Source organism: Episyrphus balteatus, chromosome 3 (assembly GCF_945859705.1).
Source record: "Episyrphus balteatus chromosome 3, idEpiBalt1.1, whole genome shotgun sequence".
NCBI classification, from domain to species: domain Eukaryota; kingdom Metazoa; phylum Arthropoda; class Insecta; order Diptera; family Syrphidae; genus Episyrphus; species Episyrphus balteatus.
In genome coordinates, this window is record NC_079136.1 from 5,691,741 (window position 1) to 5,717,499 (window position 25,759).

The 25,759-nt window shown below is 31.3% G+C and overlaps 2 protein-coding genes across 2 annotated transcripts in view; both read right to left on the reverse strand.

The window, feature by feature from the left end:
* Nucleotides 1-540: 540 nt before the first annotated feature.
* LOC129913289 (membrane alanyl aminopeptidase-like) lies at nt 541-14,163 on the reverse strand. The gene is made up of 8 exons (XM_055991876.1): nt 14,128-14,163; nt 5,753-6,258; nt 5,533-5,691; nt 2,732-3,031; nt 2,482-2,665; nt 2,181-2,422; nt 995-2,122; nt 541-924 (listed from the first exon to the last, which is right to left on the reverse strand). Exons 1-8 carry the CDS (start codon nt 14,161-14,163, stop codon nt 627-629), a joined length of 2,853 nt encoding a protein of 950 aa, XP_055847851.1. The 3' UTR covers nt 541-626.
* A 7,530-nt stretch (nt 14,164-21,693) lies between these two features.
* The window catches only part of LOC129913294 (uncharacterized), a 38,976-nt gene continuing 34,910 nt past the window's right edge, over nt 21,694-25,759 (reverse strand). Inside the window, exons 10-13 of the mRNA XM_055991882.1 lie at nt 25,094-25,724; nt 23,367-23,605; nt 22,059-23,295; nt 21,694-21,992 (exon numbers count right to left, since the gene is read on the reverse strand). Of these exons, the coding sequence (XP_055847857.1) occupies nt 21,774-21,992; nt 22,059-23,295; nt 23,367-23,605; nt 25,094-25,724 (2,326 nt within the window). The 3' untranslated portion in view covers nt 21,694-21,773. The remainder of the gene's footprint in view (nt 21,993-22,058; nt 23,296-23,366; nt 23,606-25,093; nt 25,725-25,759) is intronic.

The following is a 25,759-nucleotide window of genomic DNA, read 5'->3' on the forward strand; positions in this document are numbered from 1 at the left end:
CTTATTGGAAAATTATAAAAATTAATAATAAAGCTATAAATTATAAATACCCAATTTCCGGTTCGTGTTTATGTTTTAGATAAAGCTCAAAGATTTTGACAAATGCAAACAATTTTGAATGACCACTATGACTATTAATATCAGTTCAATGATAAAAAAATTTTGATAAAAAAATATTAGTGACGTTATTTGGTCAACAGTACAAATTTTGTGTAAACTGTATATTTTTTTTTTTCTGTAGAAAAAAATATTACACATACACCACCATCACCCAGAAATAGATCTATTTGTTATTTTGAACGATGTGCCTAGACGATTTTGTAATAAAATCTTGATTATGAAATCGAAAACTTCAAAATCAAAGGTCAATATCAAGGTCAATGTCGGATAATGTTTAACCATAAATGTATATTTTGTTAAAAGTTTTATGAACCGTTTTAGACTGATAAATTGTTATCCACAATGATTTTGAAACAACCATTATATTTTAAAATCTTTTTGAATAAAGATAGACAAATAGTAAAACTTTATTTTGCTTCCTAAAATTATACAAAACAAAATTTATATGAACTTATTCTATGTAATTTAAACTTTGTATGTTCTCAAATAACATCTATAGCTTTGGACTAATTTATCAAATAGACTATAATCGCCATTAAAGCAACGGTCAACATACTCATTCCTATTCTTCTTGAACTATTTTTATAATCTTTCAAAAATTGAACAACATGTCCCAATCTCTTCTCAGACCATTCAAGATTCTCCTTAACCGCCTTGGCAGCTGTTCTCAGAGCTTCCTTACTGCCTTCAAATTTGTTACCCCTTTTGGCAATGAATGTATCAAATTTACTTTGTTGTTCTTTAGTTGTGAAACATTCTGCTAACTTTGAAATCTGTTGTGCAACTTCTGCTTTGTTACCCATTCTATATTAAAGAAAAATGAGATAAGTCAAGTTATATATAACCACAAAAGAATTAAAAAACCAAAACTTACACTTTGAAAAAAGTTTCAAAATTATCAACTATAAGATCAAAAACTGGTGAAACATTTTCAGCATTTGAGTTGTACAGAGTTTCTAAGGCTTTCTTCTTATCTTGACGACGAATATCATCGCTAAGAATAATATGAAAATAACGTTTGACAAGCTTTTTCTCACGAACACAACCTAAATTATGTATAATCAAGACTTGTTCCATTGATATTTGTTCGGTTTTCATCTTTTGATAGAGTCTTTCAAAATCATCTTCAGTACCATGCCTCATTGCTGTGCAATAAACATCCTTACGAATGTTTACCGGAATCGGTTTGTTATCCATGTTTCGGAACAATTTCAAAGCTTCTTCAATACAACCTTCGTGTCCATATTTACAATTCCATAAGATCATTTTGCTTCGGGTGTAAATATCTAAAACCTTGTCTGTTGGACTTTCAACAAATCCAAAGGAATTATAAGCTTTTTCTGTAATTTTTAAGATGTATTTAGCAAAGCTTTCCTTTTCTAAGCTTAGACGATCTGCTAAGAATTCAAAACCTTCGAATGCTGCTTTCCATGGAAGATAATTTGTTTCGGTCTCCAAATAGTCAAGGCACATCATTGCCAGCTCATAACTTAAGTGACCTGCCCTAGCAAATGTCAAAAGATCGTTAACATATTGAGCCCGGTTAAGCTCGTGAATACCGTCCCAATTTTCAGACCGTAAAGCTTGACGAATTTGATGCCAAATTGGTGTGCTATAATTAACCCGATAGAAACCAGTTTCTTGAATATTTCCTATAACCCATTTCACTGGTTCTTTAAAATTCACAGTCACTTTGTCAGTATTTGGTTCCAGGTACATATTGGGAAAAGTTGATTTGAAATTCTTTTTCAAGTTTGTTGTGAATGTAAACGGAACTGTATAAAGTAGGCTGACATCACTGCCATCTTCCGGATTGAGGAGGAAACGTTTTTGTTCGATAGTCATGCTCTTTGAGTCATCGGCAAGTACAATATTGATGACTGGATAACCAACTTGTTCAGTGAAACTAGTAAAAACACCATCAGCGTATTTTTTACTGGATGATGGCCAGTTAGCTTTTAAGTGATCGAATATGTTTTGAGGAACTGTGTTGGTGTATTTGCTAAAAAGAAAAGCATCAAAATGGCGGAAAAAAAGAGGAAAGAGTTCTGTAAACCTACTAAGCGTCCAGGTAATTCTGAAGTGATTTCTGTAAATTGGGTTCTCCAATAGCGTGCTCAATCATTCGGATGACTGAACCACCTTTACTGTACGAAATATGGTTAAACATTCCATTTATATCATCGGGAGAATTTACAGTTAGATCAGTTAATGGATTTGTATCGTTTGTTGAGTCTTTGATCATAATATCTTGAAGTTTATGAACAACGAATTGTTTGTCAGCTTCCATTTCTGGATGAACCTTAAAACCAAAAGTGGTTTTTTTAAACAGTCTTTAAAGGGTTTAAGTTACAAACTTACAAGATCTGTGATAAAATATTGAAAATATGTAGCAAATCCTTCATTTAGCCAAGTATAACTCCACCATTCCATAGTTACTATATCACCAAACCACATATGAGCTTGTTCGTGGGCTATAACTTCAGCAACTTGTTGTTTACTGAAAAGAGTTGTTGATTCTTTGTCGTAGAGTAAAGCTTGTTCCCTAAAAAAATATTAAAACTTTAAGTTTTTTCTAAACTTTATTTAGAAAGTTTTTAAAAAGGTTTACCTGTACATAAGAAGACCCCAATTTTCCATAGCTCCAGCTGCAAAATCTGGAATAGCGGCTACATGCATTTTTTCAACACCCATTTCGTAGAAGGGTAATTTTGTGTATTTATCATATTCAGCTAAAAGCTTACGGCCAACATTTAAAGCATATTCAGTTAGGGTAAAGTAGTCGGGGCGAGCTGATACGTAAAATTCACCTTCGATATCGTTGCGTTCATTGAAATCGGATACTAGGAAGGCGAGAAGGTATGTAGACATGAGAGGGGTGGTGGCGAAGATGTCTTTGAAGTAGTTTTTGCTAAAAATATAGAAGTTTGTATAAGAATAAGACTAAATTGTTTCGTCGAAAAATAAATAAGTGGCGCCCGAGCAGGGACCATTAAAGACCTTTGTGGAAATAAGAGGAAAACAAAAGTTTGAAGAGTTTGATTAACGCTATTTTGGTGGTTAAAATTGAGATTTATTAATTGAATCAGATGTAGACGAAAAAATGGCGCCCAAGCATTAACCATAAAGATTTTTTTGAGAAAAAAGGAGAATCAGAATTTAAAAAAAGTAAGTATTGTCAATCGAGATTTCTTTCTTAAAGTCAAAAAAATCAATAAATGGCGCCCGAGCAGGGACCATTTAAAATTTTTGTTAAAAATTTAGAAACAAAAGTCAAAAGAGTTTGAGTTGTGAATTGATATTTTTTTTATTGAAATGTCTGTTTAATCTTACCCCATCAGCTTTAGAAGAAAAAATCAAAAAGTGGCGCCCGGGTAGAGACCATTAGGAATCTATGTTAAAAATGGGAATAATAAAGTCAATTAATACCCTGTTTGGCAATGCTGAGAGTTGAGATTTCTTTATGGAAGTGCATGTTGAGTACTAGTGCATGTTTTTCGAAAAATCACCGAATCTTTGAACGCTCCTGAAAGCTTAACCGCTTGAGAGCAATTTTTGTCAGTGATGTCAAATGATAGCTTGTGTCATGGGCCTACGCTTTGCACATTGTCAGATTTTTAAAAAATCATCTTCCATGTTAAACCGCCACATCATGCTTATTTTTTCAGAATCGGGCTTAACTTTTTTTTTACCTTTAAGTTCTCCGGGTTTGAGAACGCGTGCACCTATAGGGATGGCAGTTGTACCCAAATGTAGTTTAGAGTCCTCGTAACCTTTGGGTATCAAAATTTTTTTTTCAATTTTTTTTTCAAAATTCCGAGATATAGCCGTTGGAAGTTGGGGGCGCGAAAAAGCTCCTGGGAGCTGAATGCTTTGACCTAGAGACATGGGAAAGGTGCCATATGAAAGCTTATATTCTCAGCTACCTGAAAGTTGTATAATCGGGTTTTTGGATTTTTTCAAAATTCCGAGAAAATCGCGCTTGAAAGTTGGGGTAAAATGTTTTTTTTTCGAAAAATCCCTGAATCTTTGAACGCTCCTGGAAGCTAAACCGCTTTAGAGCAATTTTTGGGAGGGATGCCAAATGATAGCTTGTGTCATAGGCCTTCGCTTTGCACATTGTCAGATTTTTAAAAAATCATCTTCCATGTTAAACTGCCACATCATGCCTATTTTTTTCAGAATCGGACTTAATTTTTTTTACCTTTAAGTTCTCCCGATCGGGGACTATTAAGCACTTTAGTGGAATAAAGTGAAAAGAAGAAAACTTTTTCGCTGTGTTGTCAATTAAAATTTTATGATTGAAGAGTCTGCTTATTCCCACCAGCGATGTAGACGAAAAAATCGATAAATGGCGCCCAAGCAGGGACATTTTATTTAGAAAATTTAGATTTTATCTAAACACCAACCAACTAGTGGGCCGAACCGTACTCAAAGAAAAAAAATATAAATCAATAAATGGCGCCCAAATGAGAGTTTTTGAAGTGAAAACTTCTTTAGTACCGTAGTGATTTGAAACACGTGAAACGAAAAAGCGACAGGAAAAATCAATTAATTATAACTTTTTTACTTTAAAAGATAGATAAATGAAATTTATACTGTAAAAAGGTAATTAAATAAACTATAATTTCAATTAATTTCATTTTCAATATCCTGAGATAACGGTGAAAAAATGTTCTTTTTCTAATCACGTTATATGTTTTGATTTAGAGTACATACAAATTTGATTTAACTTTAATACGCATGCTGATAATAGTACCTTTCATTTAATATATCACACAACACTTGTACCGTAATCTCAGTTTGAAATTTTGACATGGTTGGCTTTACAAAATTTTTACTTTTCTTGTAGGTATGGTAGAAATATGATTGAAGCGTCATATAAAAGGTGAAATAATAAGCTTTTAGATGATATAAAATTTATTATAGGTTGTCGTTTAAAAAAAATTATTTAAAGGTGATGGAAGAAACAAAAGTTAGATTTTTTCGATTTGTTTTTTCTAGAAAAATCATTTTTTAAGATTTCACTTCTACCAAGTGTGAATTGCTCACATGATTTTTTTTCCATAGAATGTTGAATTTATTTCATCCACCTTTTTGACCCAGAGCCGAAAAAAATAAGTATTGGTTCAGAGATTTTGGTTACTCGCTAAAAATTGACGCCCTCATTTCTCTGGTTACTTTCGTCCAAACACCCGAAAAACGAGCCCAAACATTCATTCCCTTACCCGAAGAAGAGGATTTGGGGTATCCACTTGTAATTATTCGCATTCTAATCCCCACATCTCTCTGACTACAAAAATACCCATAACGCCCGTTTTATCAGCGGCCAACTAGCTGTTACACGAGCCCAAACATGCGTTACTTTGACCCCTTTTTCCCAATACAAAATTTTCATATTGTAAAACTTACTCCAAACGTTGGCTTAATATCAAGCGAGTATTACTAATAGTCTTAAAACTTCTAAATCGAGTAATGGCCACATCAAAAGTTGCTTTAAATTTCGGCTCATCAAAACAGGGAAAAGCTCGCCGAGCATGATTTGGCTGGAATTGAGTTGATCCTAACCATCTGAAATTTGTAAATCAACAATTAAAATTATTAAAATAAAAATGTACACTTTTCATTTAACCTTGTTTCATTTTGAGCATCTAAATAGTAACTTTTATAAAAACCATTCATATCATCTTCCATTAGACCCCTATAAACACAATGCAATGTGTAATTTGTTTTTGGTTTAAGAGCTGACTCCAATGTTAAACTGCATTTACCCGTGTCCAATGGGTCTTCATCGATTCGGGTTATTTTTATTTGAATTTGTGGTCTAGCTGTTTCATACAATTCACGGATAGTGTAGTTTAATTTAGCAGAATGCAAAGTTATTTTCGTCAAATTGAATTCGTTGGTTGCCAGATTGATGAAAACTTCACCATCAAAGGTGAATCTTTTTGGGCCATCTTCTTCGCGTAGGTATGGTTTTAATGATATGTTGTAGTGTGATGGGAAGATTTTAGATGGTAGTCGGTATTTAAGTGTATTTTCTTTGAGAGAAAGTTTTGTTTCCGTTTTTGAATGGGGAATGCTGAATACTTTAGCAAACAGTATCAGAGTTAAACAAGTTAATAGTAGTGACTTCATCTAAAAAAAAAAGAATGTGGTTTTAAATACAAAAGATGGATGAAAAGTGTTCTTTAAAATTATTTTTTTTCTAGATCCTTAGCTTCACCGACTATTCGACTTCAGGAAAGATTAGTTCCCGTTACCGCTTGATAGAATATTCGAAGATTACTCAGGATTATCGTCGATTCAAAGGATGCTATGGAAATCATAAGTGAAGAATTTTTTTCTTAAAAAGGCGAGTTCGTGTTATTAACTCGGTTTATTTAAAAAAAAATATGGCTTGCGTTTTGCCAAAAAGAAACTTTTGCTTTGCCAAAAGAACCAAAATATACTTTTCTGAGGGTATATTAGGAATTTTGTTCTGTTACATTACGTACGTTTTTAAATAGAAGGTACCGTTACAAAAAAAGCTTTTTTTTTACATTTTATGTATAAAAATAATATTCCAAAATCGGAGGCTAATAAAATATTTCTGACTTTCGGATTTAAGTTTAACACTCGTTAAACCTTCATTAAAGTATGTTTTGGTTCTTGGTTCTTGTGGTAAAAATTTTTGCTGATCAGGTTAATCAAATATGACATAATTTATTTTTTCTAGGCCCATTTTCTGTAAAAATGCTTTCCCTTGCCAGACGCATCCAAAGTGCAGCAAAAAAAAAAAAATGATAAAAAATCATAAAAAATCCCCTGATTTCGAAACTGTGGGTACCGCAAGTTTCTTTTTCAGCTTTCCCCCCGCCAGACCGCTTTAAAGCATTTTTAAGTGCATTTTTCTAATAAAAAACCTAATTACTTATTTTCTGTTAGGTATAACCGTATGATGGTAACAAATTAATATTCTATGTCTATTCCAAATCTATAAAATATAATTTTTAGCCAGCTATTTTTCAGCCTTCCCTCTGCCAGACGCATCCAAAGTGCAGTCAAAAATCAACTTTTGGCGTTTTGCTAAGTGTAAACCGAATAAATGATACACCAAAAAATCATAAAAATCCCCTGATTTCAAAAACGTGGGTACCAGAAGTTTTTTTTCAGCTTTCAGCAGACCGCTTTGAAGCATTTTGAAATGCATTTTTCTAATAAAAAACCTAATAGCTTATTTTCTGTTGGGTATAACCGTATGATGGTAACAAACAAAAATTCTATGTCTATTCCCGGTTTAGAAAATATAAGTTTAAGCCAGATATTTTTCAGCCTTCCCTCTGCCAGACGCCCTTAAAGGTTTCCCAATTAGGTTTTTTCATACAAAAAACACCTAGTTTCTGTTGTTTTCTTATAAAATTGAAATAATATTTTTTTGTTTAGAGTAACCATATGATGGCCAATTATTAACTTTCTCTGCCTTTTCCTGATTTAGAAAATATAAGTTTAAGCCAGTTTTGTTTCAGCCTACCCTCTGCCAGACGCCCTAAAAGGTATCTCAATAGTACGGGAAAGTTAGATTTTGCTATATGGGGGTCTGGGAAAAAATCCGAAATGCATTTTGACTTCAGGGCTCGAAAGAGCATAAACCCAGGGATCGAAAGAGTCTAAAACCACATTTTGTACAATCGCACCAAGAGTCATTTGGCCGCCATTTTTTTTTTAATAAAAATTTTAGTTTTTCACATAACTCGCGTATTGTTGAATCTACAGAAAAACAATGTATGACAAACTTGAAATAATTTAATTTTCATATAGCAAAATCTAACTTTCCCGTACTATTGAGATACCTTTTAGGGCGTCTGGCAGAGGGTAGGCTGAAACAAAACTGGCTTAAACATATATTTTCTAAATCAGGAAAAGGCAGAGAAAGTTTGGATTTTTTTTTTTTTTTTTGAAAAAATCAAATTTTCGAAAACGGGACATTGAATTTTTTTTTAAATTTTGTTTTAGAATTTAATTTTAAAACTTTTTTTCAAAAAATTATTTTTAAAAAATTAGTTTTTTAAAAAACTGCTCTAACGGTTTTGTAATTTTTTTTCTAAAAATGCATCTTAATATATCAAATAAAACTGCATACTAGTTTTGGGGCACAATTTGATTTCAGGTGTTGTTTTAATCCTTTGAAAAACGATTTTTTTCTTTTTTTTGTTTATTTTTTTTTTTGTTTTTATATACATACATACTTTCCCCAAATTTCTATATAAAAAGTCTTAAAAATTTAAGCAACTTGAACACTAGGAGCAAGTTCGTACGACTCAATCGTGCATTTTATTTTTAAAGGCGTTATTGATAAAATTGCATTTTTTTGGGTTTACGAATAGATTACAATGTATTTATTTTAATACAAATTCGCAGACGGTTAAAACCGATCTCTAGCACTTTAAAACTACTTTCTCCTCATCACATATCAGCTATCATCAGAAATGTATCTCTGCTACCGATTGTTCTTTACGGAAGTCGAAAAAGCTTATAGGATCTTAATATATGTTATACTTTAACTTTTTATTATACAATTTTAAAAGATTTTGAATGCTACTTTCTTCATAATCTCACAATCACTTTATTCAGTACACTCACATGGAATTAAGTTCAGAGACTGTTAAACAATGACTATAATTACTAATTAACTAATTTACGTAGGTAAGCTACGGGAAGTAGAAATTTAAGATCTTTTAATGTAAAAAATTTTTTTTTTTCATCCCCATGAATGAGTGATCACGAAACGTCACCGGTTCACTAAAAGCTAATAGAAAAAATTAAAACAAAAATGTGATAAAAAATGAAAGAAAGTGTAATATTTTAAAACTTTTCTTTAAATATGACTAAGTTGGATTCATGGAACAAATATTACTAAATATATATTAATATTTACTGAAAGTTAATGATGATAATTTTTTAATTTATTGTATTCTTACATCAAAAAAATCACAAATCCACTAACGACAGAACTATGCGAAATCACTTGAAAAATGAACTGATCTTTCGATTAGAACTATTCCGTAGCTCTTCAAATTATTCAAAGGGAATATCTCATATAATTAGGTTATTTAAATACCAAAAATTAGAATATTGACAAAATTAAATATCATTGAAATTGCAGATCACCAGTTTTTTGCCAGCTGTGACAGTCTAAATTAAGTAGGAAGTTCCAAAAATCAATTCATTTAATTCACTATAGAAAATGCAAAAAATTAAAACAATTCATGTCAATTGAACTACAAACAAATTAAAAATAAAAAAAGATTAAAATGACTTGACAGATTAAAAATACATGACAATACAAAAACTTAGAAAAATATTCTATCAAACAAATATTAATTAGTCTATTGAAAATTTTACCGGAGAAATACCTAATAATAGGTACAGTAGGTACAAAATTTTACTGCCAGTTGCAACTTTGAAATTAAAGTTTGTCATTTTGCTTCTCGTAACAGGTGGGTAGTAGAAACAACATTTATTAACAAAATACATTATTGTATTTATAGTGAGTTTTATTTTCACATCAAGTAAAACAAACAAGCAAATAGTACTTAATTTACTTTTCTGAATTGGCCGTAATTTTGTACGAAGTAGTACTTTATAAAAAGTATCTACTATTTAAAAAATTTTTTTTTAACAATTTTGGAAAAATTAAGTTTTTGGATTGATTTTGATGAAGTTTTTTGATAAAAATTTAAAACCAAATCGTAGAATTCGGTACACTTTTATATTTCAGTAATTTTCCAGTTGATTAGTTTCAACATAAAACAATTTGCTTCCCTTTTGTTACAGTTATAATCCAGTCAAATAAGGGTTTCACCTCGAAATGAATGGTAATAGAAATTTTTTTTGCTCAATATCTTCGTTTTGGCATTCTATAACATACCTCAAAAGTCTAGAAAAATTTCATGTCCGCAAGTCGCGTTTTTCAAGGTCAATGCGCGAATGGAGATTTTCAAAATTAGCAAAAATAGACGATGGTATTATAAACACAAATGATAAATGATTTCAAAGTATTTTTTAATGCTGATTCCAAAAAATCTAAAATCAAGGCAATCTGACGTCTGTGAAAAAAGTTATATCTGTTTTTCATCTGCAAAATTCTTAGCCTGCAAAATTAGGACTTGCGGACATGAGATTTTTTTAGATTTTTGACATAAGTTATAGAATAGCCAAACAATGATTGAAACAAAAAAAAAAATAGCCTATTAGCACTAATTCCAAGATTGTACCAGGATGTTTTATTGTGCATATCCCAAAATTTCTCCTTTTCTCAAAAAATACCAATTTTTCCTAGACATGAATGTTTTTTTCATTGCATTGTTTTGATTCTTAATGATAATGGATATGAAAACCTTTATGCAAAATTTAGTCCCTCTACCATAACGTTTAAGGATTTTTCGGTGTAAGTTTGCAACTGTTATAATAATATGGGTTGACAGATGAAAAACAGATATAACTTTTTTCAGAGACGTCAGATTGTCTTGGTTTTAGATTTTTTGGCATCAGCATTAAAAAATACCTCGAAGTCATGTATTATGTGTATATATAATACCATTTTCTATTACCTATTGCTAATTTTGAAAATCTCCATTCGCGCTTTGACCTTGAAAATCGCGACTTGGGGACATGAGATTTTTCTAGACTTTTGAGGTATGTTATAGAATGCCAAAACGAAGATATTGAGCAAAAAAATTTCTATTAGCATTCATTCCGAGGTTTACCCCTTTTTTCACCTTATTTTACTGTATTATTATAGTCTATTGATTATGTAGTTTAGAAAGGAACTAAGACGTTCACGGGTTTTTATTGCAGGAATCGTTCAATGGGTTATAAAAAAAAATAAAACCGCGGAGTGCTATTAAATGAAAGGGTGGAAACTGAAGATAGGGGTGCAAAAGCCCCCTTTTTGGTTTTTTCAATATACCTCGTAAACCAAGCAAAATTTTGATATATTGGACACATAACTTTTTGTAGAGAATTAAATTTCCTATTGGAATAATGTTTTTTAAAAATTGAAAAAAAAAATTTCCATACCAAAATAGTCGAAACAATCATAAAAAAAATATCAAAAAAATCGATTTTTTTGAGTTTTTTTGCTTTTTTACTTGTACATTTTTTTTGGGTTGAGATAGACATAAACGTTGCTACAAAGAAAAAAAGAAGATTAAATTTCCTTCAAAATGCTGTACTCACTAAATTTTTTCATTGAAAATTAACCGAAGTACAAATCCATTTTAATCTATCTTTTTTTCGAATTTTTAGTTTTACTCAAGTAAAACAGAAACATTTGAGGGGAAAGTACGATAACTTAAGCACCAAGAACTGATAATGAGATTTTGTAGAGGGGTTAAATACAATCATTGTTTACTATGGGAGGGGGGGTGAATGTCCCCCGTTTTGGCGGGAGGGGCAATTTTCTAAAATAAATACTTAAAATAAAAAAAAAAAATATTAAAAAACAACGGCAACACTTACAGTTTTGATTGATACTTTTTTCAAAAGCTAAAATTATAAACATAATATTAATTTTAAAATGAAGTTATTTTAATCAATTGTTTTTTAAATAAGCGAGTGATTCCGATAAAGAAAGTATTTTGTCTATTTTTCAATTTTCTCAAAAAGTAGAAGGCATAGGAACATTATGATTTTCATGATTTGATAAGAAATCAATTAAGGCAGTTTACTTTGTCGATCAATTTCGTATTGAAGTCCACAGTTTTTGTGAAAATTGTACTCAATGTGCTTTTTAAACTTTTTTTTCACAAGTTTTGACTTTGAAATCGGGCATTTCAAAAACAATTGATTAAAATACCTTCATTTTAAAATTAATATTAAGTTTATAATTCTAGCTTTTGAAAAAAGTTTCAATCAAAACTGTAAGTGTTGCCGTTGTTTTTTTAATCATTTTTTTTTATTTTAAGTATTTTTTTTTAGAAAATTGCCCCTCCCGCCAAAACGGGGGGACATAGAACCTCCCTCCCATAGTAAACAATGATTGTATTTAAACCCTCTACAAAATTTAATTATCAGTTCTTGGTGCTTAAGTTATCGTACTTTCCCCTCAAATGATTCTGTTTTACTTGAGTAAAACTAAAAATGCGAAAAAAAGCTAGATTAAAATGGATTTGTACTTCGGTTAATTTTCCATGAAAAAATTTAGTGAGTACAGCATTTTGAAGGAAATTTAATCTTCTTTTTTTCTTTGTAGCAACGTTTATGTCTATCTCAACCCAAAAAAAATGTACAAGTAAAAAAGCAAAAAAACTCAAAAAATCGATTTTTTTGATATTTTTTTTATGATCGTTTCGACTATTTTGGTATGGAAATTTTTTTTTTCAATTTTTAAAAAACATTATTCCAATAGGAAATTTAATTCTCTACAAAAAGTTATGTGTCCAATATATCAAAATTTTGCTTGGCTTACGAGGTATATTGAAAAAACCAAAAAGGGGGCTTTTGCACCCCTATCTTCAGTTTCCACCCTTTCATTTAATAGCACTCCGCGGTTTTATCTTCTTTTATAACCCATTGAACAATTCCTGCAATAAAAACCAGTGAACGTCTTAGTTCCTTATTACCCTGTTTTTTTCGACATAATCAATAGCCTATTATGTTTTCGTTAAGATTCTCAAATTTTCGATTTTTTCCACATGACCCATCACTATGCGAAATTACATTTATGATTAGCTTTTTTCAACTTTTATTTGATCTTCATACAATAATCAAATCCAAAGTTACTATTTGTTATGAAACACAACAGACACTTCCGTTTAATAATACTTTTGACAAGGGAGACGGATATAATCCCGAAAATCTAAAATCCAGAAAACCCAGAACCCCGAAAACCAAGTATCACGAAAATCAAAATCCTGAAAACCCTTAATTCCGAAAACCCCAAATACCGAAAATCCAAAATCTCCAAAAACCAAAATTTCGAAAATCCAAAAAACTTGAGCACATTTTTCATTTTATATAATTTTTGAGGATCCCATTTGGGATTTTGGGTTTTAGGGACTCTGGGTATTGGGGATTTTGGGTTTTCGGGATTGTGGATTTTCGGGATTTTGACCCCAACCCTTTTGACAAACTACAAGTGCTTGTTCTTCAGAAACACAATCGTCATCATGTCATGACGGTAAAAGAATTTCATGTCGATGTCCATGTCACAACAGCAACGGTGTTAGTAGTCGAAAATGGACTTTGATTGTGATATATGTATGGAGATTTCGTGGAGAATTTGGCAAAAAAATGTATTTCTTTGGAGATTTTGTTGATGCAGATTTTATCTTGGAGATATTTTCAAGTTGAATTTTGTTTTTAAGAGATTTTGTCTCATGGTGATATTTTTTTTGGGAGATTTTGTACGACTCCCTGACTCAATACTTCAAAACTCTTTGCACGCTTTAATAGTCGGTGACCGTAAAATCACGCATTTCCAAAGGTATTGATCAGGTTGATGGTAATTTTTAACACAATGAGGTCTAAGCTTGGAAAACACAGGACAACTATCAAGAAAATGCTATTAAATACAAAATAATGTAAGAGTTTGAATTATACAAGTGCAATCGAACCAAGAAATTGAAAGTCTCCTTACTTCGACTATGGACAATCATCATCTTTGGCTTTAATTTTTATAATATTCCAATGTTTTTAGTTAATCACCATGTCGATAAACCTCCCTTTTTTACATTCTTTGAATTAAAAATTAGTATCACAAGACTATTTTTACTTCTGATTAAAATTTATGATGTATTTAGTTTCAAAGTTGTTTTTAAATCCATAAATTTTGATAACAATCATTTTTAGTTTTTTTTTTACCAACTAGCTTATCTAACGTTCCATAAATAAATACTGCCGGTAGTTCTTCCATTAAATATTTTCAAACTCTTTACAATTTTGGTATTGAACAAGGCTACTGGGTATCACTTTCGATTTAAACAAAAAAATGCAAATCAATGACATCAATCAAATCAAACTTACACATTTCTTAGGCTGCAATAATCCGATAACAAACATTCTTGGATATGAGTATCTTTATGAATTTGGCTAACCCAATTTTATGTTTGCCATTTCTGAAAAAAAAAAAAAAAAAAAGTATTTTAATAGGTACTTATTTAAATTTAAGTCGCCTGCCACAAAAAAAAAGGGACAGCCATAAATCATTCATTTGTGGAGAGAAAAGTTCAGATACTAAAAAAAACTTTTAGATACACACCATCGATCAAAGTTTTTGGTGTCTGGTCTCGGACTTGCATCATTTTTTTGGTTCAAGGTGTGTAGTTTTTAGTTTTTTTTTTTTTTTTTTTGATACCATTCCTTCAAAGTTACACTCAGAATTTTTAATAAAACACGAATACACTTTGCAAACATACACAAGTTTGAGAGGAAAGAGAGAAAAGTTCAAGCTGTGTGTTTACTTGAAAAAGTTCTTTTTTGAGGATGCAAAAACTTTTCAATGACTTTGGTTTAGTTTTTTGTTTGGGTCCTTCCAAGCCTTTTTAAGTTGTTTTTTTTTTTTTTTAGTTTTTAGTGGAACATAAAACATAATTTTGAATGTTCAACTAAAATGCTGTAAGGTTGTAATAAAAATATTCATAAAGTTATGAGGTCATTACTAATCGTCTATATATTCAATAAACAGGCTTTGAATTTAAAGAAGTTCACAAAGAAGTTTAATAGAAGCTAATCCACTTTATTTTGTTATTAGATATCTCATTTTCCTTAAATAGCTGATTAACAGTTGAGATCCTTTAATGGCTTACATAAGTGGCCACATTAGAAAATTAACTTGAATCCAACCTAGTTTCTTTGTTTTTAATTAATTAATCTGTCAGCATTTTGAAACAATTGAAAAATCCTTGACTCAAAAACAAATACACTCAAGATCCACTCATGCGTTATTTCATATAGAAAGCTACTTGTATGCATACAAATACAACAATTATTTGAATTGGATTAATGGATTAGTCTTCAGAGTAATTAAAAAAAAAAAAAAAAAAATAGTTTCGCTTTTTATTCTTTTCAGGGGATTTTTTTTTTTTACTGAAATGAATCAATTTTTTTTTAAATGTTTGTTGAAGTTTAAAGGTATTAACTCCTATGATTACCCACTCGATATTGTTATGACTATGCAAGTATTTCAATATCTGGTGACTAATTTCATTTTCACAATAAAATGCAATATTAGTTGATTTATTAATTTATGAAGCCTTGATTTCTTCTTTGTATATTAGCTTATTGGAATGCTTATTCAATTAAGGGATTATAAAAGAGGATTATTTGTTTCTATAATTGAGAGCGCATATGACATTTCATAAAACTATTTTGGTTTTTAATTAATACATTCACTTGATTATTTGCGTATTTTAAAATTTTTAATGAACTTTGTTGAAGCTAAAGTTTCATTTTATGTAAGGCTGCAAAAATATTGGTTTATTGAAGGTATTATTCCAAAAATCTGGACAAATTTATAACACTTTCACTTTTCACTACGTGTTCAACACAATTTTGTTTCATTTTTCTAAAATGATCTAAAAATCATCATCAATCATCATTCAGTCATAATAATTCTGAATGCAATTCCACTGGTTAAAAATTAAAAACGCTATAAGTACGAACAAAAAAAAAAGTCTGATTCCTTTAATTGTTTTGAGTAGTATAATTAGGAGAGTATTTATATAGCTTTTGGAAAAAGTAGACCGAAACGGATTCACTTAGTAGGTATCTCCTACAGCTAAAGGAATGCCTTAAGGCTTGAATAAACTTGATACTGATAACGTATCTTCAGAGGCGGATTTACAAATTTTCATGGTATAGGCTTTTCAGTTCTTGCCGCCATTGCCCTTTCATTTTTTGTTTATTTATATCTCGCTTTAAAGGTGTACCTCTCAAACAAATATATATAGCAAATAACTCGAAAACGTCTCTAACGATTTTGATTTAACTTTGAAGACGTAATACTCAAAGCAATCTCAAAAAAGTCAAATAACAAAAAAAAATTTTTCATTTTATAAAACTTTACGCTAAATGTCGACTCTTCCCCAACATCAAATTTTTTTTTTAATTTATGGACCAAAATATATTTAGTGCCTAAAAAATGTCCCTTTTTTGAATATCATTTTTCTTGGAGAAAAAATAAAAATTAGAAGAAAAAATACCTATATTGAGTTATAAAATTAACATTATTTACTACAATGAGGAAAAAAACAACTTAAAATCAACGAAAACCACGTTGATTGAACTATTTTTCGGAATGGTTTTGCGTTGAAGAAGAATTTTAAAATTAAAGTAGAACATCGTTAGTTTAAAGTGGTTTGCCGTTATAAAAGCTTTAAATTAAAGTTGTTTCAACTTTGAAAAAAAGCATCAATTTATTAAAAAAAATAGAAAAAATTGGCAGCCACTGGGGATCGAACCTACAACTCTTGGATCTCTAGGCGAATGCTTTACCAACATGCTACCTCACTGTTGGAAATAAGGGTGATTTGATTAGGTACGTTGTTTAAATTTTAATTTAAAGATATTTTATGTTAGTTTTTTCAACATTAAATCAACGTTGAAAATATTACATTTTACGATGCGTTTTTTCCCTCAGTGTACAAGTTTGAAACCCAAATTTGGATCAAATTGTTTACAAATCACGGTAACATTGTGGTTTATCTTGGTAACGCAGTGGTGTTTAAAGTTTGAAAGCTGATTTTTGGTAATAAACTATTAAGAATATTTAATTGAAATTAATTTTTCTGTGATTTAACTTCATACATAGGAGACTTACGTTCTTCCTATAGTTTCAAATAGGAATACCAGAGAGCTTAATTATATGATTTTTCAGATAAAACTGAAATTTGCAGTAAAGTAAGTAACTCAGTTGTTTGGTTTTGATCACTTTGTGTTTAAACTGTGTCATAAATATAGAAATATCATTCCAAACATATCGGTGCAAATGTTATTTTATAATAGATTAAAGTATAACCACTCTGTGTCAACTGAAATATATGAAAATATATTGATAAAAATGTCCACATTTTTTTAAATTCACTGTCAAAAGGGACAACTTTTTAGGCACTAAATAATTTGGCCCTTATATAGAGCCAGCTCTTTAAATCTTCAAGTAAACAAACAAAACTGGTTTATTTCGTGCATTTTATTTCAATGAGTTTGAGTTCCGCATTAAAATGATGGTTTGTGCGAAAATCAGGAGTCACTTCCGTTGAACCACAGCTGTGAGGTTTGTTCTTAACTTCATGAAAATCTTGGGTAAAATCACAATGTCGCGTCATTAAAATCACTGGTTTCCCCGATAAACGGATCATTCCGAAAACATCCCGAATTACTTTTGAAAAAATACATAATCTCTACACTTTAAGAATGGGCTGCTGCTCTACGTTTGTGTTTTTTTTTTTTTTTTCTAAAATCATCTTCTAATCGCGTATTGCTTTGGCAAAATCTTCGGTAGCCGGAAAAAAAATAAATCATGGAACGTATCGTTTAAAGCACGGGTTGGCCACTAAAACCAAGGGTAGGATTAGTTCGGTTAAATTAATGATTTGGTTGCCCCCTTAAGATCACGAGATTCCTCTTTAAAAGTCACGGTTTCCACCCGAATCTTTGCTGTATTTTCGCCAGTGAAACACGGATAGCTTTGGTAAATCGCTGGTTTTTTTTGTAAAACCATGGGTTTCCCAAGTAAAATCACCGCAACTTTTTCAAATATGTACAAGTACATATACAAATTGTAGCTCCCAGAGCAAGTCATTTTAGTATACAAACGACTTACGTATTAGGGGGGATTTTCTCATACAAAGTATTGGCAAAAGGCGCAGATGTCTATTACTAGTTCATGGGCGGCGAACTTGCTGTTTTAGTCTAGAATTTTGAATGTACAATGACTAACAGGAGAAAGAAATCATTGGAAAATTTTTTTTACAGACATTTTTGCAAGACATCAGAAAGTCGTCATGGAAAAATCTTTTTGATTTCTATGGGGTGAACAGATCGGTCCCCAAATTTGCCGCCCCTAAAATCTGCCGCCCTAGGCTCCAGCCTACTCAGCTTCTGTTAAATCCGCCTCTGGTTATCTTTCGAGAACAGTTTTTTCAAAACCACATTATGCATTAAAAATATTATACCTATTATAATAATTAATTATTATAACTAATTATTGTAATATTATTAATATTAATACCGAAAGGATGTCACTTAAACGCAAATGTATAGATAGGTATTTATTGTCTGAGGTCATCGCTCTTTAATCGCGAGCTTTAACACTAAAATATTCACTTTATGTTGGCCTAATAATTATAAAAAAAATTAAGTTAAAATTAGAACTAGAAGTGCAGGTAACATACAAAATCTATACGAATGTAGCAAAATTAGCTAAAATAACTTAAGTACGTAACGAATATCATACCATGCTAATACCGTACGAAACAAGCAAAAAATACCAATTATACGAAACATACGAGATATGCGAAACATGTAAAAATGAGATTTGAAAAAAGCTCTCATAGAAAATTTGTTTGACATATGGTTGCTTTGAAATGTAAATATTTCGAGATACATATATGCAATGCACTTTTTAGATAAAAGTCTTAAATGAATTCTGATAAGATTCTTGAACGAATATAAATGTAAAATTACTAAAGTTCTGTCGAAAAATTAGAAAAAAAAAATTAAAAAAGTTTCGACATTTGATTTTTAATAAATCGAAAAAAATCAATATGGCCACTTTCAAACGCTTATAGCATAGGAACGCCGCTACCAATGTTAATGGCTATGGTCTTAAAATGTAGCTTAGAATATTAAAATGGTTTTTTGTAATAAAAAAATTTTTTGCATCCAACATGGCTGCCATGGACATACCGAAAAGTTTTTTTTTATAAAAAAAAAAGGTGAAACCTGAGAACCCCCTCTCTCCAAAACGGTACACCATTCAAAAAAACCCCCTTCAAAAAATGTTCCCAATACAACTTTCATCACATTTCTATACAAAAAACAATGTCAATCTGAAACGATGACACGGTATTAAATTCTGCCGCGTCAACGCTGGGACAGGGTCATTGCGATGACACCCAGTCCTAAAACCCTGTCAACGTGCCCAATGGCATCGATAAAGAGTCAATGCGTTGACCCAAAAATGTGTGTCAACGCGAGTGTCATCGTACCTGTCAACGCAATGACAGCAGTTTTCGTTGACGATTACACGACGTGACACTCTTGGGATAGATTGTGACGTCATTTTTACTTCAGAGAGTGAACGTTGACCGATTTCGTTGACCGTGTAATCATAGCTTAACACATATGTACATACATCGGTACATGCGGATACTCATTTTTTCGACTTCTATGGATCGAAACTTGGATTTTGATAATTTTCTCATGGATTATATAGGACGAAATTGAAATGGGACCATTTCTGCAGGCACCAGCTTTCGAATACAAAAAGAATCAGGTATCAAACAAACATTTAAAAAAAATGCAGTCGAATTGATTACCTACTCCTTTTCGGAAGTATGTAAGACAGGTTGAAAACGTTAAAAAAAAACATATTTTTCCCTTTATTCGGTCAAAAATTATTTTAGAAATTCAATTTTTTGCACATGCATACGCCTGGCCAATATTCTATATACATATACAATATACATATGTATATGTCCCATTAACGCTTAGAAAAATTCCCAAAAACAAAAAACACCTAAGAATATTCCTGAAAAAAAGTTGATTTTCAAAAATACATATTTCAGAACGCAGCGCTTGAAAAATAAAATGCACGACTGGGTCGCACGTACTTGCTCTTGTAGTTCAAAGCATCTTTATCTTAAATATCTATTGGAAATTTAAGATTTTGTGGAGAAAAAAAAAAAAAATAAAAACAAAAAAAAAAATCGAAAGTTAAAAAAATTCAATTTTTTAAATATTTTTTGAAAAACTTTTTTTTTTAATTTTTTTTTACATTTTACACTTCAATACCTATGATGTCTGTAAATTTTGAAAAAATTGACTTATGCTTTGATGAAATATATGAACTTAAAAAACATGTCAATTTTTGAAAAACGGCAACGCCATATTTCCGCTCTCGGCATTTTTTGAGAAAAACTAAAAATGCAGTTTTGTTAGAATCAATAAGAGTACTGCGCACACCAAATTTAAACGAAATCGTTAGAGCCGTTTTCGAGAAATTTGAAATACCTCGAAAACGTTATATGGGAGATATGCGTTAAATTGGAGATATTAAAAAAATAAAAAAAACGGTCCTAGGGAATTACGTAAAAATCATCTGTACCAAGTTTCAAGCAAATCCATCCATCCGTTTAGGCCCTAGCTCCATGTACAGATGGACGCACACACGCACAGACCGACGGACGGCATGACGAAAACCACTTTTTTGATCTTCTCCATCATCGTAATGTTGGTTTTGATTAAAACCTCGATTTTTTTTTTCTACACGAAACCAATTCTTGCCCTATAGAGCAAGTAAAAAATCCATGGTAGATGGCTAATTTTTTTATATTAATTTTCCATTGGTATAATTTTTTTTGGTTGTAATTTTTTTTTGAAACAAATTTCGCCTACCCATAAAAACCACTTTGTCGAAGGTTTTACCTCATGATTTTGTTTTAAAAAACCCTTCATTACTTAATTTTGATTTTTTTTTAAGAATTTTTTTTCAATACCTTTGTTAACGTAACAATAAATTTATCTATCGATAAAATAATTAAATTTTTTACTAAATCGCGTTTAGAAAATAGCCATTTTTTTTTTGCTATATTGTCTTATAACTTTTTACCCTATTAAATGATTGAATTTAAAAAAATCGTATTCACTTAAGATATAGGTAACCTTTCAACAAATCTTTAGCAGATTTTTGTATCTGTAATATTTTATTTTTAATTGCAAATTTATACCACACTGATAAAAACGTGCATCACTTTTTCGTGCATCATTTATTTATTAAATCAAGGAAAATGCTGTTAAATTCCAATGACTATTAAATGATAACAAACAAATAGAAAATTAAATTTTGTTAACTGAGTCACTTTCATTCATTTAAAATTTAAGGTCAAAAACAACAATTTGTCCTGTCATTGCATGAAAATAAAAAAAAATTGACAATAAACCCATAAAATTGTATACCTACAATCAATTAGATTAAAAAAAAAATTAAAAAAGCTTGTCACATGTGTCTTGAACTTTGAAGTACCTTCATCAATAAGGTACACCAATTAGAACAGGTTTCAAGGTACTAAACATTTTTTCATATAATTAAAATAAGCTTATATAATTAAGCTCTTCTTATCATGTTTATCAATAAAAGTAACAATAAATTTATATGACAACTTGACACATGCAAAAAAAAAATAAGTCAAATAAATTTTATATAAACATTGACAGACGTTAACTAAAAAAACCTGTCAATTGTGAAACAAAAATATTGATTGCCCGTCATAAAATATAAAGCTGACCAATCTTATCGGCTATTAAAACCTGTCATATGATACACAAAATTGGACCATAAATGTCCAATTTGTCAAAAAAAAAAACCATTGATTATAACATACTTTCATTTATTTATCATTAATCTTAAAAATTAAATACAAATAAAACTTAAAAAAAACAATAAATTAGATCTAGAAAAGTCTAACTATGGCATAACACAAAGCCATAACAGCTGGAACAATCGATATACTAGCTGCTGAATCCTTATAATGTTCAACAACCCATTTCATCACAGGCTGACGATTGTCATTCAACCAATCGAAATTAGCCATAATATTAGCTTTAACTTGAGCTTCAAGATTCGTTGAAACAGCAGGATGATTTTTAACCTTTTCAACCAATTCAAGCAACTGAAAAAGTAAAAAAAAAAAAAATGAAGAATGAAGGTTTAAGGAATAAAGGCTTTTTAAACTTACCCTAGCTTCTTGATTAGCATTAACAACATAACTAGACATACCCCTGATATCAGAATCAAGGGGATTAGTACCTCCAAAGCCACTTGTAAGTTCAGCATACTCGTTATAGTTATCATGGAGGAAATCAATACAAGCAAATAGACCAAGTTCACCACGTGAATAAGCCGAACTTAACAAAGTAATTCTTTCTTGAACCCTCAATGTAACATCAGGCGTTTCCTTAATTGAAGTTTGAACGAATCTACTCAAAAGGACTAGATCGTGACTACAACCCAAGGCTGAAATTAGTGTCTTTCTCTCAGCTTGATCAACCGAATTCATCAAACGGTTATAAACATAATCGAATTCGGCACTTCCACCCTTCTTCAAGCCATTACAATAAACCACAGATTGTAGATTAGGTTCGATTTCTACATTATTAGCAACAAGTTCCGTCAATTTGTCAAAACTGTCTTCCAAACAGCTTTGAACTCCGGCAATACAAGCCAAGTTGATAGCAATTGTACGAACGTTATTTGTAAAATGTTGCTCTCCAGTATAATATTGGACACCAAGACGATTGTAAATGTTGCCAACAACATCAGCAACATATTTCCTAAAGACCGGGTATTCTTTGTCTCCACTCAAGAACCTATTGAATGTTGTCAAAATGGTATTAGCTGTTGACCATGGAGCATATTGATCTTCATTTTTCAAGAATAATGTCAAACCCAAGATAACTTCGTGTTTCAAATGAGCTGTTGAACTTAAAGTATAGGCATCGTATAACAAAGAAGCCCTATTAAGAGTATGAATTTTGAAAGGGTTTTCAATCAAACTTTGAGTAATAAGTTGCCAGTTCTTTTCGTCATAGTTTACACGATAATATCCAGTAGATTGTTTGTTCAAAATCAACCAATCATTGGCGGGTATTTGTCCCTGAATAACTGCAGATTGATCTTTCAAATACAACTCAGCAACAGTACTACGGAAATCGGACTTATTTTTCGAAGCATAATTCACTGGAATGTACCATAACTTATTGTCTACTACTGAATCATCAGTATGGAAAGCAGTTTGTTTAATAGTGAATGATCCATCGTCATAATTTCGTGTAACAGTTAAAAGTGGAGCGCCACCTTGATTTGTCCATGTTTTCATCATCAAATTGATTGTATCTGGAATTTCATGATTGGCATTTTTACAAGCTTTACCAATTGAATCGAATAGATCATCTTCTTCAGCACCAGTGAATTTACTATAGAAATAAAAAAAAAAGATACATAGATTTTGGACCCTTAGTGGTAAAAAAAGTTGATTTAAACTTACTGTTGATTCAAGTAAATATTAAGACCTTCTTTGAAAATTTCATCAGTTATTGCATGTTCCCACATTTTTAATACAGCACCAGCTTTGGAATATGAGACTGAATCGTATAGGGAACGAATTTCGTTGGGTTTTTGAACGTAATGAGACATTGGACGGGGTTTGGCACCACCATCGTAGGAGAGACCCTTTTGGAATTCACTGACAATGAACATTTGCATAATGTCCCATTCTGGATAGACCTGGAAATACATATATAAAAAAATGTATGTTGAAGTTGAGAGAGTTCAATATATTGACATGTAGATATGTTAGCATGCAAACATACGAACAGTTTAACTGCAGAAAAATGTGATAAACTGACATACAGACATATAGTCTGGGATAAGACAGAATGACATACGTGCGTTAAGATAATACATTCAGATAGACACACAAATGTTGTACATGCAGCAAACAGACATACCGACATACAAAATCTCATTCAGCTAGACCTTCATATCTAAAAAGTAACTGCTAACAGACACACAAATGCAGAGAAATATTTACATACAGGCACATTGGAAGACATAAAAGTGACAGACATACATGCAAACAGATGAACAGATAAACTGTTGCTCATTACAAAAGTTTATATTGTAAAATGGCAAATAAATGAACATACAGACAGAATAAAAAACTGTTTTCCATTCAGAATGCTTGTACCAGAAAAAAAAAAAACAAACTGATAGGCTCATGTAATCAAACATGTAGTTTAACATACGCAAGGACAGATTCACAGAAAGGATGGTTACTAACAGACAGACAGATGCTCAGGAATATTGACATACAGACAGATAGGAAGGGACTAGATGGACAGATTCACACGCATACAGATTAACATGTCCATAGACAGATAAACTGTTCTTCATTAGGTAATTTTATACCGAAAAAATAAAAAAAACATATAAACATGCATACATGTGAGCATGCAGATATTCAAACATGCAGATTAACATGCAAAGGGATAAGCTCACAGATTCACACAGAGGATCACAAATAGAGACATAAAATCATGCCAAACATGTAGGATGCAACTACATGCATACATGTGAGCATGCAGATATTCAAACATGCAGATTAACATGCAAAGGGATAAGCTCACAGATTCACACAGAGGATCACAAATAGAGATATAAAATCATGCCAAACATGTAGGATGCAACCTTCAAATCCAAAAAAATACGAATCGACATGCAGACATGCTGACATATAAGAACTACATAACCGTCTTCAATTTTACACTTTAATGTTAAAGTACGCACAGATTGCAGGGTTACGAACTGGAAAAGAAATTAAAGATATGCAGGGAGACATGTACATGTACATTGAACATACATATGTAAGCAAATAGACATACATGAAGAAATACAAACAAACATTTAGACAGGAAACCGACTTCAAAATTTAAAAACATGCAATCATTAAGACTATAGGTCTTACATGACTATATGCAGACAGACATATATGCATGCATACAGATAGACATACAAACATGAAGTCCTACAAACAGATATTTAGATTGAGAACCGAGTAATGACAAAGGGATATAAAAGCATGTAAACCATCCGAAAGGACATGCAGACCTGAACCAAAAAAAAAAAACACAAGTTGATATGCAGACATGCAAACATATAACTTTCGCCCCCATTTTTCCTCAATATTTTGTGTATGATCAACAAAATTCTTACCTCATCAGCAGCTTGATATGAATACAATGTTGCAAATCCCTCCTTCAACCACAAATATGTCCACCATTTCGGTGTTACCAAATCACCAAACCACATGTGTGTATATTCATGTGCAACAATATTTGCAATATTTGTCTGTGTATTCAATGTCGAATGTTTAGGATTATACAACAGATATTCCTCTCGATAAGTAGCAATACCCCAATTTTCCATAGCGCCAGCAGCAAAATCTGGTACAGCAACTTGATCCAATTTGGGTAGAGTAAATGGCACACCATAATAATCAGCTAAACGGGCAGTAATTTGAATACCAGCAAATAGAGCAAATTCCTGATCACCTTGGGTACCCTTGCGGGAGAAGATGCGTTGTGTCAATTCGTTTAAACTACCCGATGTGGATTCAAAGTCGGAAACGACAAAAGCAACGAGGTAACTTGGCATTTTGGGAGTTTCTTGGAAAACAGTCTTGCCAGGACTTGATTTTTGTACATCGACTGGCATATTTGAGATTGCGTTTAACGATTGATCATGATTGATTGTGATGGTGTAGTTGGCACGTTTGGCAGGTTCATCGTAACAGGGGAATGCATGACGGGCATCGGTACTTTCGAATTGGGTTGTTGCCAAGTAACTGGTGGGGATAGAAATCAATAGAATTCAAAAGCT